This window comes from Capronia coronata (assembly GCF_000585585.1).
Source record: "Capronia coronata CBS 617.96 chromosome Unknown acBCG-supercont1.1, whole genome shotgun sequence".
NCBI classification, from domain to species: domain Eukaryota; kingdom Fungi; phylum Ascomycota; class Eurotiomycetes; order Chaetothyriales; family Herpotrichiellaceae; genus Capronia; species Capronia coronata.
The window spans coordinates 3,868,387-3,886,979 of record NW_006912893.1 but is presented as its reverse complement, the minus strand read 5'-3'; the positions used below and the strand labels follow the sequence as shown (position 1 = coordinate 3,886,979).

The 18,593-nt window shown below is 52.9% G+C and overlaps 8 protein-coding genes across 8 annotated transcripts; 4 read left to right on the top strand and 4 right to left on the bottom strand.

The window, feature by feature from the left end:
- Nucleotides 1-15: 15 nt before the first annotated feature.
- On the bottom strand, nt 16-1,223 carry A1O1_01374 (uncharacterized protein; the record flags this gene model as incomplete). The annotated part of the gene is made up of 2 exons (XM_007722287.1): nt 16-943; nt 1,051-1,223. The coding sequence occupies 2 exons, from the start codon at nt 1,221-1,223 to the stop codon at nt 16-18; spliced, it is 1,101 nt and encodes a 366-aa protein (XP_007720477.1).
- A 918-nt stretch (nt 1,224-2,141) lies between these two features.
- On the bottom strand, nt 2,142-2,609 carry A1O1_01373 (uncharacterized protein; the record flags this gene model as incomplete). The annotated part of the gene is made up of 1 exon (XM_007722286.1): nt 2,142-2,609. The coding sequence occupies one exon, from the start codon at nt 2,607-2,609 to the stop codon at nt 2,142-2,144; it is 468 nt and encodes a 155-aa protein (XP_007720476.1).
- Nucleotides 2,610-3,083: 474 nt separating this feature from the next.
- A1O1_01372 (rRNA-processing protein FCF1) lies at nt 3,084-3,903 on the top strand (the record flags this gene model as incomplete). Its single annotated transcript, XM_007722285.1, has 3 exons — nt 3,084-3,226; nt 3,273-3,700; nt 3,887-3,903. The coding sequence occupies 3 exons, from the start codon at nt 3,084-3,086 to the stop codon at nt 3,901-3,903; spliced, it is 588 nt and encodes a 195-aa protein (XP_007720475.1).
- Nucleotides 3,904-3,997: 94 nt separating this feature from the next.
- On the bottom strand, nt 3,998-4,330 carry A1O1_01371 (uncharacterized protein; the record flags this gene model as incomplete). The annotated part of the gene is made up of 1 exon (XM_007722284.1): nt 3,998-4,330. The coding sequence occupies one exon, from the start codon at nt 4,328-4,330 to the stop codon at nt 3,998-4,000; it is 333 nt and encodes a 110-aa protein (XP_007720474.1).
- A 756-nt stretch (nt 4,331-5,086) lies between these two features.
- A1O1_01370 (ATP phosphoribosyltransferase) lies at nt 5,087-6,040 on the bottom strand (the record flags this gene model as incomplete). Its single annotated transcript, XM_007722283.1, has 1 exon — nt 5,087-6,040. One exon carries the CDS (start codon nt 6,038-6,040, stop codon nt 5,087-5,089), a length of 954 nt encoding a protein of 317 aa, XP_007720473.1.
- Nucleotides 6,041-6,609: 569 nt separating this feature from the next.
- Nucleotides 6,610-6,868, top strand: A1O1_01369 (40S ribosomal protein S28; the record flags this gene model as incomplete). Its single annotated transcript, XM_007722282.1, has 2 exons — nt 6,610-6,670; nt 6,741-6,868. Coding segments are annotated over 2 exons (189 nt in total), but the record flags the coding sequence as incomplete, so codon positions are not given.
- A 1,193-nt stretch (nt 6,869-8,061) lies between these two features.
- Nucleotides 8,062-13,741, top strand: A1O1_01368 (uncharacterized protein; the record flags this gene model as incomplete). Its single annotated transcript, XM_007722281.1, has 2 exons — nt 8,062-13,094; nt 13,147-13,741. The coding sequence occupies 2 exons, from the start codon at nt 8,062-8,064 to the stop codon at nt 13,739-13,741; spliced, it is 5,628 nt and encodes a 1,875-aa protein (XP_007720471.1).
- Nucleotides 13,742-15,623: 1,882 nt separating this feature from the next.
- On the top strand, nt 15,624-17,931 carry A1O1_01367 (uncharacterized protein; the record flags this gene model as incomplete). The annotated part of the gene is made up of 4 exons (XM_007722280.1): nt 15,624-15,966; nt 16,038-16,660; nt 16,721-16,903; nt 16,972-17,931. The coding sequence occupies 4 exons, from the start codon at nt 15,624-15,626 to the stop codon at nt 17,929-17,931; spliced, it is 2,109 nt and encodes a 702-aa protein (XP_007720470.1).
- Nucleotides 17,932-18,593: the final 662 nt, after the last annotated feature.

Genomic DNA, 18,593 nt, shown 5'->3' with positions numbered 1-18,593 from the left:
GAAGAGAAGATCCCTTCATGAGATTCTTTCAGCTTCGTCAACCAGTTCTTCCAGATTGAAGCCCTGGTCTCCTTTGCTAAACTTCTCCAACAATCCTTGCCGCTTGTCACGACCGATGCCTCCGCCGTGGCCTTCGGCATCATAGAACCTTTGCAGGCACATCAACAGCCACCTGCCTTCTTCGACGCTGACTCCACGTCCGTCAACAACAGATCCATTCAGCAGGACAAGCCCATGTGAATCGGCCAGGTCGAGGTGGTGAGTGACGGTTGTATGGGGCTGGGCATACGACCCATGAAGTTTAAACGCAGCCAAATGCGTGAAGATGACTGTGCTTGTGTGCGTGTTGGCAGTATTGAGAGCAGGACTCCGCGGTGCGCCTGCTGGTGGATGGAACCCCCATTGCAGGAAATGGATGTCTGCGGCAGTCCGCTCGCCTCCCTCAAAACCATGGGGTGACTGCTTCACATCACCGCTTCCATCATCAGCAGTCGGGCGAGGAAGAGGGAGGACGAATTGGGGATGCGTTCTGGCTGTGCGGTAGATTCGATTATATGTCTCGAGCGGAATGACAGCGCAGAGCGAACGCGGGTCGTTCGCATGTCGAAGCCTCCATATATATTCCACCTCTTTGTTTGACAAGGCGGCCACTTTCTCTAGATCAAGGTATGAAGACAAGGGCTTGATTCCCATAGAATTGTGATCAGGACCTTTCGCGTGTATAGGCTGAGCGGTGGGCGGCGGAGGCGGAGGCTGCTGGAACGGAGAGTGCTTCGTTGCCTGCGACGAGGAAGACGGAGTCGAGCTCGTTGGCGCTGAGGCAGGAGTTGTAACTGAAGAAGGTAGTTTCGCTCCTGGTGGCAGGGTCGACGCCGCTCGCTTGTACTCTTGGATTTTATCCTTGTACGCCTCTTTCAACGAAGACACGGAGTCGAGGCCCTCTCTTTACCCAGAACGATCAGCTCCTCAGCTCACCACATCTTAACAGTAGTAAGGACTGCTTCGGCCCGTCCGTAACAACTGGCCTCGTGCAAGAGGTAGGGAACTTACTGTTTCGCCTTCTGCTCCAGCTTTTCTCGGTACCGGTCTAGAATGCGCTCTTGATCCCGGTGCGTCGTGACGAAGCGGACATCGTGGACACGTGCCCAGCGCCGCTGAGCGCGGGTTTGGGCCACGGATTGGCCGAGCGTGCGACGGATAGCGATGCTCGCGGCTGTTGACATGATGGCTTGTACTGCGTAACGACAAAATGACAGGACGAGTTGTGCTCAGAGTGAAGGCGAAAGTAACATGGATACCGTCGATTTGAAGACTGGGTTGACCTGCACTCCGATTCGTCCAGACCGGGCGGCATGGCTACGGCGAAGCATAGAATCGATTTACGCTGGCAGGACTGGCCGACAAGGTACAAAGATCCCAGGGTTGAAACATAACCGAAGTTCGTATCTACTAATTGGAGACTCTGAAGGTAGGCGGGAATTCTTTCAGCTTTCGCACTACATGGATTATGTACAGGACCTATTGGGTTGTTCCCACCGCCACAACCTATGCAACTGTCCACAATGCAGTTAAATCCGTACACAAATCCCAAGATCTGTCCCGTAAACGCCATCGCTAAATGCAAGGTCTCAGACTGACCCAATCTCAAAGACAGTGTTGCTGCGCCGTGGCCGATCTGTCCAAATGGCTTCAAAATCTGATTGGCAACACCCACCGGTCCGGCGTCTTCATCTCCCATTTTCGACTTCAATGGCTATGACCAGTAACTCACGGCTTGAGGTGGAAGCCGGATCCATATGCCCACTATATCCTTCCCACTTGGATCGAGGTCATGTTTGCACGGCAGCCTCTATCCCAGAAACTTAGCCAGGTCCATGGCTACACAAATATGTCTGACGCACATGTCCAGAGATTTGACCATATGAATACCCATCCAAGTTCGTCCCTGGGGATCCCACTGGAGGATGGTTGGACGTTGTTGCTTCTTAGAGATATGCCTCGCCATGCACGACCGTACAGATCATCCACCATGATTCGCTCAGCAGGTGAGCTTTTCTGACGGCCGCTATTCGCTCAGTTGTTTGATACTTTAGCCGGGTCGTGGCAACGCTTAGGTGAGAGCGCGAGAGACGGATAGAAGTTCATCGACGGTAGGAATCGGAAGCGTCGCGGTAGTGGCCAGCAGGGAGATGTTGGCTGGGAGGACGCTGTGATTGTTTGGCAACCTCGGCGGTGGGGGAGAAGAACAAGCTAGGGACACTCGAAAAAGATCTAGGGAGTTTGCTGAGGTCTGCCATGTCGTGACCGGATTGTGCTGCGGGATTCTTCTTGAGGTCGGGTAGCGGCGTGTAGGCTGCAGTACCGCCTGCATTACCAGCGTTGGCGTCTCGTTTGAAACTGCGGTTGATGGACCATGTCATCAAGATCCTCCATGCAAATATGAGCAGAGCGATAAATCCCAGCGCGGCCCCGACCACTATGAAGACGAAGTTCTCTGGAAGTCGCGAAGTCTGTAGGTAAGGAGCACCAGCCTTTGGAGGAACGGTGGGAGCAGGATAATTGAAGCCGCCGGGAAGGGTCGGGAGTTTGCTGTCGGTAGCCGCGACCATGGTGTAAATCCGCTAATGTAAGTACATATGCTAGGAAAAGAGTTGCAAGTGCAATCTGGTTGCAATGTGAATGGAAAGAATGACAGGAAAAAGAGTCCAAGTTGAATAGAGAATCCAAGGTTGGAGAGTTCGGAAGAGCGACTCAAGGGAGAGTTGTCTGTTGGTTTGCTTTGTTGAGTGGTCCTTGCGCCTCTCTGAGACCTTGTCCTACCATTAGTCTAGGGATCTGGGAAGAATAGTGGATGCTGAGGTGTGCAACCCCGGGGTGAGACCTTAATGTGAGCAATTGTGGCTGACGCCTGGAGCCACAGGCGAGGAGATTTTCTAGGCGTCTCCTCGTTAGGCCCGGCCCTAACTGTAGCCTGCATTTCTTACAGCCGGCTTCACTGAACATTTCTTTTCTGCAGCGATCCACGGCACACCGAGCATACCGGAGGATCACTTTGAATTGACACTCGTTCTGGCGGCGGCAATATGGGTGTCCAAAAGAAGACTCGCAAGTTTGCGCAAGTGAAAAGGATCATTGGCCAAAGAGATTCTCGCCTCAAGAAGAATCAAGAGACCGACAAGGACGCTCAGAAGAAGAATAAGAACGACGATGAAGTGATCAGAGAGGTGTAAGTCCGACGATCCAGGTAGTGGAATGTTACTGACAATTTGCAGACCTCAAGTCTCATCGGCTTTGTTCTTCCAGTACAACACTGCCTTGGTGCCTCCATATCAAGTCCTCGTCGACACCAACTTCCTATCCCATACCGTTCAGAAGAAGCTCGAGTTATTACCGACAATGATGGACTGCCTCTACGCAAAATGCATACCTATCATCACAGACTGTGTTATGGCTGAACTTGAAAAGCTGGGACCAAAGTACCGAATAGCCTTGCGCATCGCCAGAGACGAACGCTGGGAGCGACTAAAGTGCGGCCACAAAGGCACCTACGCCGATGATTGTATTGTGGACAGGGTCGCAAGACACAAGATTTATATTGTGGCCACCAACGACAGAGACCTCAAGCGCAGAGTCCGCAAGATACCCGGTGTTCCTATCATGAGTGTGGCAAGAGGAAAATACGTGATCGAAAGGCTGCCAGGTGAGTTACTGTTACCGAGTTCGATTGCAGCAATGCAGCGTTTTGTGATTTTTTTTCCCCAAAGCATCCTGTCCAAAGAGATTCTCTGATTCCTTCCGACATGGATATGGCGACACAAATTCCGTACATGGCCAGAATAGCCTCCTCGATTTCCGTGGATCTTTTGCTAACCAAGTATTCCATCAGATGCGCCGGAAAAATGATCATAATCCTGATTCGCCCATCAATCTTATTGCGATAACCGCACATTTCAAACCGCTTGTGAACGAACATCGAATACCCTGATCTTGTCGTGGGTCACGCTCTGACCCTCCACACGGTCCACAGCGAGTCAATCCCCCAAGCAACAAGTGCCAGTGACATGGCACCTAATATACACAACGCGGCAATAACCTTCCGTCGCAACTGGAAGGCGTCGTCCATTTCCCGCTTGGCTAATTTGCGCTGGTTGGAGTGATAATACCCATCCTTCCTGCCCGACTGGCCGAAGATGTTCCCATAGGTTTGGCGGTCTATGAAGAACAAGGATATCAGGAATGAGACAAAGAGCACCGGGGCTATGATCAGCCGAGTGATTAAAGGCTCAGGAATAGGGATCGATTCGGACGCTGCTGGTTTATTTGACGGCATGCTGAGATTCCGCGCGCCTAGTCAAAATGTCGGGCATCGGAGTCGCGATGCCTACCGCGAATTGACTAAACAGTTTGCAGCCGACCGGCCATGATCTGATTTCGAGTATGAGAGTATGAGAGTATGAGATATGAAGATGCCCGGGTGTAGGCATTGCTATTGAACAGTGCGAAGTGCGAAGCAGGCACCGGCCAAATGACTCGCTTAGTCACACAGAGGGTGATGTCACAGAGCGCGGCATTCAGTTGTGCTGCGAAAATGCAGCAACTGAACGAACAATGCAGTCATGGCGATCTCAGTGCCAATAAAATCCATGAAGCCATGGTCAACCGTGAAACTCCATGCAATGCATAGAAGGGTGAACGATTTCATGATCACACGATAACGTCTTCCCAAATACTCTGATCGATCGGACCAACTTTATGCGCCCATGATCAGCGTTTCCAGTACCGTACCAGCCTTGCCTGAACGCCCTGGTCGGAGGGACCAACATGCGCCTGGGATCATTGGGCTCTTAGCCATTCGGTTCGACTCTACAGCTTCAAGCAATTGGCGACAGCAACTACTGTACAATCTGATTCCCCAATGTCTGGAGGTGTTGCAATCACAATGGCGGGCAATAGCTTTTGGTAATCTTATTGTATGCACCAACCTAGGTCCAACCATTTTCCAAGGCCTCGCTCCTCTTCGCGTAGGCTACTCCACCGTTGCAATGATATATAAAGATAAAGTAGCGCGCTCCGTGCGGCAGCCAGATCAGCCTGTCCGGGAGTTGGCAATGTCCAATACCAAAATATCCGTCGCGTGTACGGCCGTGAGTTCGTCCATGACCGTGGCGATATTCTTCTTTTCCACCATCGAGCTGACCGCAACCCAATCCGGTTCTTCCAGTGCAGTGATTGTAGGAGCCCTCTTTCCAGGAGTGATCTTGGTGGCTGCGGCCAACCTGTCCCGAGGGACGTTGTATTGACACAAAACATATCTTTGTGCCGTAATGACTCCTCGTATCCTAGCGGCGATCAAGTCCACCAATTTCGGATTCGATACCGACCTCGACTTGATCAGCACGGCAGTGCTTTCCACCACCGTCTCGATGGCCTTGAGGCCGGCTGCTCTCATCGTCTCGCCCGACTCGACCAAATCGATGATTCCATCTGCAACACCCAGCGCACAGGCGGCCTCAACACTGCCACCAACGAACTTGATTTTTGTCTTCAGCTTCGGGATTGGGCTCGAGGTGCCGTTGATACTCTCTTTTCGGCCACCCAGACCTTCCAGTCGCGCGAAATAGTCCTCGGCGAGGCCCGTGAAACTGGTGACAATGTTCTTGCCGACCAGATCCTTGACGTCCTGGATACCGCCTTTCTCAGGAACCTGCACTTGCAGTTTGCACTTTCCAAAGCCTAGATCCATCACTTCCTCGACGCCTGTCTCCTCGCCCAGTGCGAGCTGCGAGTCATGTTCGGCCACTTGGTCCTGACCTGTGATTCCAAGGTCTACTCTGCCTTCACCAACGAATGTTGGAATGTCGGCCGCCGGTAGGAATATCAGCGCCAGCGGCAGGTTCTTTACGAGTGCGATGTCGAGTCTTGTCTCCCGTCGGAACTGAATATCGGATCCTGAGAGTAAGTCGAGCGTTGCGGCCTGGAGACGGCCTTTCTTGGGAACCGCAAAGAGTAGACGATCGGACAGGTGGTTGACGAGATCCATGGCGATTGAAGGAAATAGTAGACCTGAACAGCTAGACCTTTTCAAGGGTTCTTTTTCCCGTTATAACAGTTTCACAAGTCGAGGTTGCTCTAGGTAGACTTTCTTGTTGATGCTGGGCGACTGCAAAAGAGCGGATCACTTTTGGGGCGCTGTGGCACGCAGATCTGGACAAGGACAAGAAAAGATTTCTCTACGCACACAAACAGTCTATGTGCAGAAGCCGGTTTTCTACCAGCATGAATTACTCGAAAGATTATAGAATGAATGTCGAACTCACCGTCAGCACATCCTCCATTATAGCCATTATTGAAGGTTCCCCGATTTGAGTCAGAGCCTTGCTCAAAATTTCCTCGGAGGGGCCAGGTCGGGGCTTGGCACCACAAATCTTGGCATCCTCGCCCACATTCAATCACTGCACTGCAACTGCAGTTCACTGCCGCTGCGACTGACCCTGCGCAACTTGAAGCAAAACCTCAGTCGTCGACCGCGTCTTCTCCCTCGCCAATACCTGAATTCTTCCAACCTCCATCTACCCGTCGAAGAACCAATCTTCTGCCAATACCGTCAAGATGGATGCTGGCAAGACCCCCGTCAAGCTTGTCAAGGTCACCCGAGTCCTCGGCCGAACAGGTAATGCGCACACACCTGAAGAATCGCTTGTGGTTGAGGCATGCGACTAATCTGTGTCCTCGTGTTCAAGGTTCCCGAGGTGGTGTCACCCAAGTCAGAGTCGAATTCATGGACGACACGAGCCGAAGCATTATCCGAAACGTCAAGGGACCAGGTATGGTGCTCCGAAGTCGAGAACGACTTGAGAAGGAGAGGCGATGGTGAAGACATGACTGACAAACGTTTTGGGATCACAGTGAAAGTGGACGACATTCTGTGCCTGCTCGAGTCTGAGAGAGAAGCGAGAAGACTGCGATAAAGTGGTGGCGGCTTGGGGACGTTTTGTTGCAGAGTTTCGCTTGCGGCTGGGGATGCAGAATTGAGAACGGGAGAACAAAAGAGCAATGACACTACCGTGAGGGCGTCGACGAAGTATGACGAAGTCCGTTTCTCCGTGTCAAGGAGCGAGTCTCGTCTAGGCTCGTCCTATTTCTGCAGGAGGGCGTTGATCCGGGGTTATCAAAAACCACAATCGACTATTTTGTCTCAACAGTTCGGATATCCGCAAAATCAAGAGGACCTCCAGCCACTTTTTGAGTGATTTCACCGTTCTGGTGTGTTTCCTTGGGCGTCGATTGTTGCTATGGGGTCATACACAATTGTTCGTCTTGGACCAACAAAGCCCCATGTGCCTCGTCCGCTGGAGCAGGTATCCTGTTCGCTATCGTTCTCGATCTTGTCCTCGACTGGCGGCCTGGGGTGCCGGCCGCGAACGTCTCTATCCCAATTTGTTCTGTGTCGCTGGCGGCTTCGAGTACCCATACCGCTCTCATAGATCCCTTGCGTCCGTCAGCCCAGATCCGCCCCTCTGCCAATGCAACTGCTGTTGTATAAACTCCAATTTTTCAGACTGTTGTGCGTGCTGCGTGTCAGGCTCAACTCTGCGGCCATCACCATATCGTAGTTCAGCCTTGTCTGAAGGCACGAAATGGCGATTTCCGCCAATCGAAGTCCGTCTTGGCGTTGTTGCCGCTTGAAGGCGATGCGGAAGGCTTCACTCGACGACGTGGCAATGTTATGGATGACACTAGAATCTTGAGAATTGCCGTTGGAATATGACGAATACATTGCTGCCTCTTGCTAGACCGGTGCATTATCTTCTCTGAATCGGCATGGCAATCGAGTGAGATCTCTTTCTCATCCCCCTATCAACCAGCTTGAGTACGTACATTGAGGTATCCTCGGGCCCGATAACTGTCTTTGTAATCTACACCTGTTCCACTCATACGGTCAGCAGCCCTTCTTTGCCTCTCTACAAGCTCCAAAGAGTGAACAGCGTGGGTTATAGAGGTGTGTCACCTTGCTAGGCTTGTAACCCAATGTCCTAGCACACAATACCTTGGACTCCAGCCATGTCCTCACAACAACCCGCTCCCGACCCGGAGCGGGAATATAACCTGATATCAAACCTCGAGTTGCGCATCGCCTCAGCCTCGACCGATGCAAAACTGGAGACGATCTTGCAGAAGTTCCTGCCGGCTTTACTGTTGAAGCTGGGGTCTCCCACGCCCAAGAATCGCAACCTCGCCATCAAAGTGTGCCAGTACGTCAATCAGCGATTGAAGATCACTGCGGATATCAAACTGCCTGTTCGGGCGCTGGTTAAGACGTTCCGAGAAGGAGAAAACGCATTCGTCCGGAGGTTCTGTCTAGTCTTCATCGAGCAAGGTCTGCCGAGATTGGACGTCGGCGAAGCAATTGTCACACTGCCTGGTGTGCTCCAGTTCGCGGTGCCCAAGAATGAAAGCTACGAAGGCAGCGACCGCAAGATGTGGGCGATCGCCTTTGACTTCCTCCTCGAGGTGCTGAGCAAGTGGAGGAATCTTCCTGAACGTGGTAGCAAGGAAGATCTGGCACTCAAAGAGACATTTGCTCTCTCCCAAACACAAAGTGATCTTTTGGTCGCTCGGTTTTGCGATTTCCTGCTCTACGACCCCAAGGACCCCAGCACAGCCAACAGTCTAGGGCAAGACGAAGAAGACTTCAAACCTGTACTTGATAAGAACTTTAGACGCCGGTCCGAGGTTGTCCATCCTATCGCGCGGTTTCTGTTCACCTCGATATTCACCGACCAGCAGCGTTTCATCCCAGCGGTTATTATGGCGGTCGACCCCAACACCTCTGCAGCGAGCATGAGCGATATCATGTTCAAACAGTGCAATTTCGACCTCGAGGCCGATACCACCGTAGACGCCCTTTTTGCACTTTACCGACGCGCCGGAACGAAGCCGAAGCTGCAGACGCGGATCCTGTCCATCCTGTCACGCAGCCAGAGGTCTACCACGCGCACGCAAGAGGTCATGGATATGGTCGAGACGCAGCTGCTAAACGCGGCCCGGTCGGGCGGTTTAGAGGCGGCTAAACTCCGAGCAGCGCTCTTCTCATACCTGACCTGGACTGTCCGTGTGGGTCAGAGTCAGCATCTGGGACAGATCAGCACCCGGCTTCAGGATCTGTTGAAAGAATATATTGAGATGCAGGGCTGGCCGACAATGAACGAGGACAATCGGTCGGCCGCTGCGGAGGTGGAGTTACGCGCCAAAGCCTACGAGAGCATTGGACTGTTGGCCGCAATCAAGGACACGGCGAAGACCTCGGAGACGAACGTACGGCTTCTGGATCTCGTAACGTGGCTCTTCACCAGTTTACGCTGTGACACGACTCGAGACATCAAAGGCAGCGTCGAAGAGGCCATTGGGCGAGTGATGAACACGGTCACAGCCACCGATCTCGATGAAACATCCACCGCGCGATTGAGGGACCTTTTACTATGGAACGTGCTTGCCACGCCTGGCCAGGAAGATCCGATCTATTTCCTGACCACGGTAAACGTGACGAAGTATCCCGCAATCCGATTCGCCAACAAATGTCTCCCCTTCCACAACGTCGATGCACGATTCATCGATGTGTTGGCTCTAGGCTCGTCAGACCGCAGAGAGGTGGCAGAGGAAGGTGTCCGAGGTCTTGACCCTTACTGGCATACGTCCAATGTGCGCATGGCAGGTCCTTCGTCTGAGGAAGTGGGCAAATTGGCTTTACCTGAGCTTTCCGCTCTGGTGCATCGCTTTTTCAACTCAGACCCCGATCAACTGAAATACTACGACAACCTTGCGGTATTAGCGGCTGCAGTGACTTTTTGTCGCAACGTCTTCATCTGTGACGCCTTGAAGGACACCAAGCTGGTGCCAGAAGCATCGGCAGATTGGAAGCAGACAATTGATGCCCTGGTCAGCAATGATCTCGACGTCCGACAGAAGATCCGCACTCACTTGCGTGACCTTCCAGTGGATGTTGCATTACCTCTGATCAATGCAGCTTTGCTTGGAATGTCCAGAGGTTCCGGTGAATGTGCAGACCTGTCCGTCGAATTCATGTCGCTTGCACCAAACAGCCTGATTCCATGTGTTCAGAAGTCGGCTCTCGACGCAGCCTCGCAGATCGTGGCAAAGTCGACGCTACAAACCCGGGGTGCTCGCGTGTTTGGTATCGTTTCGTCATTTGCCGACGACGCCGAGGCTATTGCGTGCGCGGAGTTGAGTGACAGCAAAGACTGGAACTCGGCTGTGGGAGACCAACTACTCAAGGCACAGGGTCATATGTTACGTGCATGTTTCTGCCTTACGAGGAGATCGCTCAGGGGCCGTCTGGACTTTTCTCACAACATCCTGCAAGAGCTAACACCACTTATCTTCGATATCATCAAAACATCCACCGACAAGTCTCTCAAGGAGACCGCATATCGGTGTCTGCGGCAGCTCGCTCTATGCATGCCACCTGACAAGGGACCACATCCGGACCAGGACCTACTGAAAATTCTCATTTCTGATGGGAAGAAAGAAAATGAGCCAGCGGTATCTGCCGCTGGACCTTTGCTTCCAACCCTGCATGCGAAAGAAACCGACTCCGAATTTGAGTCATTCTTCAAGCGTCTCCTAGGGCTCTCTGAAGTCCGACGGGCAGAGTTCCACTTTGCACTGGGAGAAGCCCTGGCTGTAGCCTGTGCTGGACTCGGTTCATCATCGACAATGACTGATTTTGACGTCGACGCCGAGCTGCCGACCTGGGGTGACAACGACATACTGGCCGAAATAATCATTGAACGAGTCCTTGAGGAATGTAAGACGACGAAACCCTCGCAGAAGAAGGCGGCCGCCATCTGGCTCTTATGTATTGTCCAATACTGCGGCAACCTCTCAGCCATCAAAGCGAGGCTGCGGGATTGTCAAGCTGCTTTTGCCAGGCTCCTCAACGATCGCGATGAGATTGTGCAAGAAACTGGCTCGCGAGGGCTTAGTGTCGTGTATGAGCATGGAGATAAACAGCTTCGAGACGATCTGGTACGAGATCTGGTCCAAACATTTACGGGGACCACGGCGAGATTCTCTGGTTCTGTGGATGAGGATACTCAGCTGTTCGAACCGGGTGCCCTGCCCACCGAGAAGGGAGAATCGGTGACGACATACAAAGACATTGTCCGTCTTGCCACGGAAATGGGCGATCCCAGTCTGGTGTACAGGTTCATGAACCTGGCTTCGAACAATGCTATTTGGAGCAGCCGAGCCGCATTTGGTCGATTCGGGCTGGGTCAAGTCCTGGCTGACTCGACGTATCTGACGGAAAACAAGAGGTTTTATCCCAAGCTATTCCGGTACCGGTTTGACCCCAACCCGAATGTTCAACGGTCGATGGAGGAGATCTGGAAAGCTCTAGTGAAGGACCCCAACAAGGTGATCAACGAGAACTTCGATCTCATCATGGAAGATCTGCTCAAAAGTGTGGTCTCTGGGAAAGAATGGCGCGCTCGGGAAGCCAGCTGTGCTGCAATCTCCGACCTTGTGCAGGGCCGCGACGTCGAGATGTTCGAAAAGTACCTTGACGAGATCTGGACCGTGGCTTTCAAGGTCCTAGATGATGTCAAGGAAACTGTGCGCGTGGCCGCCATGAAGCTATGCAGAACACTCACAAGCATGCTGATTCGCAATCTGGAGGTGGGTGAGGGCAGTTCCAAACGATCCGCAACCATGCTCAACCATGCTATGCCATTTCTGCTGCAGCAGATGGAAAACGGAGCAGCGAAGGATGTCCAGCAGTACGCCGTGGTGACACTCTTGGAGGTGGTCAAAAAGTGTCCGCCGAAAGCTCTACGCCCCTTTGCTCCAAAGGTGTTGGAGACACTGGTGATTTCTCTCAGCTCACTTGAACACGAAAGTATCAACTATCTGCACCTGAACGCCGACAAATACGGCTTGACCGCTGAGAAGCTTGACAAGATGAGAGTTTCGAGTATCAACGCCTCGCCCGTTACCGAGGCAATTGAGCGTTGTTTAGACAGCATCACCATGCCGATCACCCCGGACAATGACACTACGGACGCTATGCAGGGGGTGGTGTCGACTCCCGGAACACCAAGTGTTGCACCGATGGAAGATGGCATGCAACGGCTTGTGAATGCATACCGGGCATCGATCGGACTTCCGTCCAAGGTTGGACTCAGCAGAGTGATGACCACGCTGGTGGTTCGCCATCCAACCGCATTCCGACCATACGCTGACAGGTTCATCCAAGTGACGAGAAAGCATCTCCTCGATCGCAATGCCACCATTAGCATTGCTTTCAGTACTTCTTTGGGGTACCTGATGAGGCTGGCCTCCGACAAAGAAGTCCACGCAACAAGCAAGTACGCTCAGAAATTGTATTTCGAATCGCAGGAACTGGCCCATCGCGCCGTTGCTGGTGAAATCATCCAAGCGATTTCCAAGGCGGCCAACGACGTGTTCATGAATTTTGCTTCAGCCTTTCTACCTTTTGCATTCATCGGACGTCGCGACACAGACAAAGAAGTGAGGGAGCGGTTTGATGTGCCATGGAAAGAGAATATTGGCGGCTCCCGTGCGATCAACCTTTACTTACCGGAGATAGTCGACTTGATATCTACCCATATCAAGTCACCGTTGTGGCCCATCAAACATGCTTGCTCTCTGGCAGTCGCCGAGTTGATGTCATCGATGGAAGTCCAGGAGACCTACAGTGACAGGGATAGTTCCCTTCTTTGGCCCCTGGTGCAAGAAGCCCTGGACGGTAAGACCTGGGATGGTAAGGAAGAAATCATCAAAGTGTATCCCAAATTCATCAAGCAAGCTCGGCCACTCTGGTCCGACGCAAAGACGACCCAACAGATGAAGAAGATTGCCCTGCGGGAGGCGAAGAGGACAAATGCCACATATCGACCTCCTGCGATTGAAGCACTCGCGGAGTTCGCGGTCGTCCGGGAAGATCTGGACCTCACCCAGGAGGTGGTACCTTATCTGGCGGACCTGATGGACGAGCTGACAGACGAGGATGCCATGGAGGTTGATGATGCTAACGGCAAGTCCGTTGAGAATCGGTGAGACAACCCCCACTTGGGCATCAGGTCACGACTAACCGGGCGTCAGTAGTAATAGCGCGGTGGAACGGACGGCGACGGCGGCTGTGTCATGCCTGTTCAAAGTTTTGGCAACCCATGCAAACGTCAATGTTCTGGATCAAGCTACCCGAATTGTACAAAAGGCGCATTCGCTTTATTCCAGCACAATCGACGCTGCACTATACGACAGTGCAAAGGTTTTCGTCCAGGCAGCGCGCAAAGAGAACGAAAAGGGGAGTGTTGGTGGTGAGAAGGAAGGCTGCGACAAGACCGAAAATAACTCAGCCCCGGATGACGCACAACTTGAGGGCCTTAGGTCAGCGGCTGTAGCAAAAGAGGTTTCGGGGAGACGCGCGGGAGGAGACGATGGAGGAACGGGCGGCGGCGGGTTTGCGCCATTTGAGCCACTTCTTATGGCGGTGCTCACCGCCGGGGCCGACTTTTCTCGCCAAGCGACGGAAACCGAGGGCAGGCGCAGATCACGTGTGGATCTTGCTCGGACGCTGGCTGAGGGTGGCGTCGTGGATCCCGCAGCGCTCAGGGCGATCTTGGACCGCTGGTTGCAGGTCGAACGGTCGAGGCCTCTGCGTGAGGACATCGAGAGAGCCCGACAGGCCCTCGTTTGATGCCCTCCCATGTACCCTGTATTGTCAACCTCCAGTAATATAGTAGTTCTTCTGTGACGGTCCCCTGCAAAACACTTCCCAACGACTGAATCCTTGTTCGTCTTCACCGAGTCTGCGGGCGGACCAATTTTCCGAGGATAAGGATGCAAGTCTCCTCGCTTGACCTGTGGTCTGCCAGATCCCTGGGGAATTCAGAAACCTTGCCATGTGGATGGTAAGGCTGCATGCATCCATGCACGGGCCTTGATTAGCGTCTCCTGTTGATTTTTCCTGGTAGCACACCGCCCCCCTGCTATTGTCCTGCTTCATGATCCTGCAGAAAGGATAGAATGCCGTCGTGGTATCGCAGAGGAGTCCTAGGATGTGTTCTACTTGGGAGACCCGGTGGGCTTGGGAAGGTTGGATATGGTTGGCGTGATGATGGTGGCAGCCTAACGGGTCCCAACCAGTGTACTCTTGTTACAACCATCTCGTCGCTGTGCAAGCGAGGTGGAGTTTGCTTCATCGGAGGGCGTTTGTGTCCCGATTCCCGACAAACTCAAGTCTGGAGCTTTTGTACTCGAAGGCTTCGTCTCGGATGGATACCTAGCGTAGAAAGCTTAACGGGTGACCAGGCCTGGTAGATACTATCGACAGGAGAATTCTCGGGCGACTGGAGAGGGTCCCGGACGGCACGAGAAGGGACGAGGATTGCCGTGGTTTGACAGAAGGCCGGCGCACAAGGAAAACTCGGTTCAAAAAGTGACAGACGAGCGCTGCCATTGCAACTGAACTCAAACTACGTGACAGGAGCGATAGAAGCAACCAGCGGAATCCAGGGCCCAAAAGCACAGTCAGTTCAGTAGCTAGTAGTAGTAGGGAGTGTTGTGACACACTGGCAGGCGTAAGCAAGAGAGTTGTGCAGGGCGAAGATGCAAGCAATGGGCGAAAGAGGAAGCTAGGCAATTGGACTGGCTAATCACAGACCACCGGTGCATCCCTCGGTAGAACAGATTTTCCGATCCGTGGCCGGGCTCTGAGACTGCGACTGCGACTGCGCTTTGGATCCGCTTCCTCCATCTACTCCCTCACTCCCTCACACCATCTCTCTACGTTCGAAGCCACTACCACCAGCTACCATCTCCTCCTCCTCCACTCCCTTGTCCTTTTTCTACCCTGCGTCCCGGCAGATTCGCCCCCCTGGCACCGGAGATCCCCTCCATGGGACTTTAGCCCTCAGTGCTATAGCCGAAGATGCTTCAATCTGTCAGACCGTCTTCGAAGTTCGGGTCACTCTATTACCTGCTGATGGGGTGCGACCCTCAATGCCGGATGGCCTCAAGCAATGATCTGTGTGGCACTCCAATCATGACGGCCGATCGGGCAACCTAGGGTTGTGCATGCCTTTTCGCATCTTCCGTACACAGACAGTACCTACTTACTACTGCGTACACACATATGACATAGCGATGCCCCCGGGCTAACCCAAATGCCAAATTTTTGATTGACTTCTACCATTTCAGATTTCTGTCTTGCGACTGTCCTCCACTCTTCCTGTCTCTTCTCGACACTTCTTTCAGATCTGGTTTCCCTCGTGCCGCCCCGAGGCAATCAGACTCGGCCTGGATGCGCGAATTGTTTGCGGCTATCTGGCACCGTGGAGCCGTCCTCCCTGCCTATACCATACGAGCGCTCCCCTCATCCATATCTACTGCGTGTTGCGTCCAAGCCTTGTCTGTGCCAGGAGCCCACATCGCTGGTTGTATCAATCGGAATTATTACGTTGGGTAGCTAGTGCCAGACCCGGCGTCTGACATGTGCACCTAATCCGGCGTCGGCCTCCTTTCCCCCTTTGTTATCTGGCAGAGCACTCCTCATGATCTCTACCAACACGACGGTGGTAATGCAGGACGAGAAGCGAGGGGAGTCCTCGAAGAAACAGCCGGTGCGGTTACCTATCATTGCGCCCAAGGACGACCAATCTTCCTCGACTAGCTCCAGCCGCAGCGGCCACCTGGGCCCTAGTGTTCCCCCGCGCGCCCGCCTACCTCCCCGGTCACGCACTGGATGCTGGACGTGTCGCACCCGGAAAGTCAAATGTGACGAAGGGAGGCCGGTTTGTGGTCAATGTAGTCGTCTTGGTCACACTTGCGACTACAGTCCTCGGTTGGCCTTTCGAGATGACACTCCGCGTGTTGTCGAGCGGATGCAGGATGTTACGGTGGTCACCAGCTCGGTGTGGGATTGTCAGTTAAAGGTCGGTCATTCATTTCGCGTCACAAATTGGCTAACCTCTTTTCTTTCGTCTTCTTTCCAGCCAATTCTCCTGCCGTGACAGAAGCCAACACCGGCTCAGCCGTTGTAGATGACCTACCACCATTTGCATCACTGACCACCGACGAAGAACGCGAAAAGAAAGCCGAGCGATCCAGCCCGGGAACTTACAATGTTGTTGTCAACCAAGATAGCTTCCAACACCTTCCGGAATATGGCGACGACCCGGAAGTCAAGACCGAGATTTTATCACCGTTGCGCCGAGGGTCCATTGCCGCATCACTGGCGAGTAGCACCGGACGCGAGACAGTTGTGGAAGGTACTCCTGTTGCTGGTGATCCCAATGTGGTGGTGTTGCCTCGGTTCGAGGATGTCGGCCGGCGCAGCACGTTCAGTCATTCCTCCAAGGATACAAAGTCGCCGTTTTCGCCAACTGGCAGACCTACCCCTGTCATCAAGTCTGAAGAAACAGTGGGACCCGTTTTCACTGAAGAGCCAGCATCCGTCATGATGGACGACCTACGGATCGGCCAGGATGCTCGATACCTGCGACAATTCCGACATGTGGTATGGAGACAGCTCGTACCATCCGAGCGGGATTCAAGAGACGGCATGATACCTTCAAGCGTGAATGTTTTGGAGACGGCAGCGAGGACCTTCCCACCAGTCAGTCATCTTGTCCTGAGCCGCACACCCACATTTTGAAACTAATCTTGGACTTTTTAGTTACACCATGCGATGATGGCGGTCGCAGCTTTGAGTCTGGCTGTTCAGGAAGGGAAAGAACGATTAGACGCGCTACAACATTACCAGCAAGCTCTGCCAGCGTTACAGAGCGCCCTCAAAAGCCCCAATGATTTGTGTTCGGATGGCGCGTTTTTGACTCATTTCTTGTTACTCGTTTATGAGGTTGGTTCAACATCACGACTTGGTGGTATGTCGTTGGCGATTGATTATGCTGACAGACTCAATTTTAGATTGCCGCGGCCGAAGACGGCCATTCGAATCTCTGGTCCCCTCATCTTTCGACCCTTTTACGAATTACCCTGTCACGGCGCGAAGTTTTTGGAGGAGAAAGATATCCGTTTGTTGTGTGGTGGATTTGCGACATTGACTTGGGTGCTCTCTTCAGTGGTAGCGGCCGGGGAGAGTTTGTGGGATACATGTTGAACCACGACATCATCCCGCCGCCTAGTTTCCACCTGTATCCTCTCGGTCTGGACGGATCCAGCGTGGTTTATGCGCATGAGCTGGAATCACTACCGACGATCCTGCAGCTGGATCACGAGGTGACGGTGTTGGCCATTCGATTGGGCCTTCTCGCGCGCGAGTTCCGACAGGGCGCCAACAATATCGACCACACCGATATGATGCGACGAGCGCAGACGACCCGGATACGGCAGACCCGAATATTCGAGGTGCAAGAAGCCCTGAGACAGTTGTGGGTGACGCCTGGAGTGTCGATGGTGAGCCACAACGCCTGCAACCTTCCTTCCAGATCGAAAGTGCTGTACGAACACGCGGCCGCGCTCTATCGGGCCTGCATTCTTTACTCTCATACATCCATGTGGCCGGGTCAGCGCCTGGAAACGTCGCCGGACTACGACACGGAAATTGCGGTCGCTTCGACCCAGATCCTCGAGATGACGCGGAAGGCTTTAGCCGAAGATCGGGCCGACTGTCGATATCTGGTGTTTCCGGTCTTTATAGCCGGATTCGCCAGTCTGGACGGCGGACAGAGAATGCTGGCGTTAGATTTGATCCGCAGTATGGAGAAGACGAGTATTGGACGAAACACGGCCACGACACGCAAGGCCCTGGCCGCGGTCTACGAGAAACAGAATGAACGATTCATGAATACGGGACAAAGTTTGGACGTGGATTGGATGGAAGTCATGGTGGAAAGGGATCTGAGGGTGGTCAACTTTGGAGTTTGATTTTTTTGGTTATGCGATACCCATCCCATTCCGCAGCGTTTTGCGTTGTGGGTTTTGCTGTGGGTGGTTTGGCGATTACTTTTTTGTTTTTGTCTGCTTTGGGTTTTGCAAACTTACATATATGCATTTTCCTTTCTGAGCAGATGATGCCATTTGATCTTTGTGAGTGGCCATGAAGTCATGACGGTTTGTGTCGATTTGATCTTTCTGGCGAGCATATCACCGAGGCGGATTTCGTGCCAATGAAGTCGGATGCTCTTTTTTGGTCTAGGTGGTATGGTGGTATGGCGGGTACCTGGTATGGAGAGTGGAACATGTTGATTGAAGCCGCCCATGAATCATGATGGGTAGAGCTCTCAACTTAGGGGGGCATTGAAACACAATGGATTGGATTGAATTGGATTCATTCGATCAGGCTGGGTTCTATAACTTCTATCCTGGCAGGAAAAGAGGAAGCTACACGGCTTGAGGAATACGCGTATAAAATTTCCACACAAAAGTCTCGTCAGAGGTGTCTATTTTTGCTTTCTAGTTCGCGTTGTCGTTGGGGGAGGTTGGAACATGCTTCCTGCTGAGGTGTTTTTCGGGCAGGTCTGATCATATCATACAGCAGTTGAAAATCTATGATGAAGAGCAAACTCGTGACACCAGAGGGAGAGGAA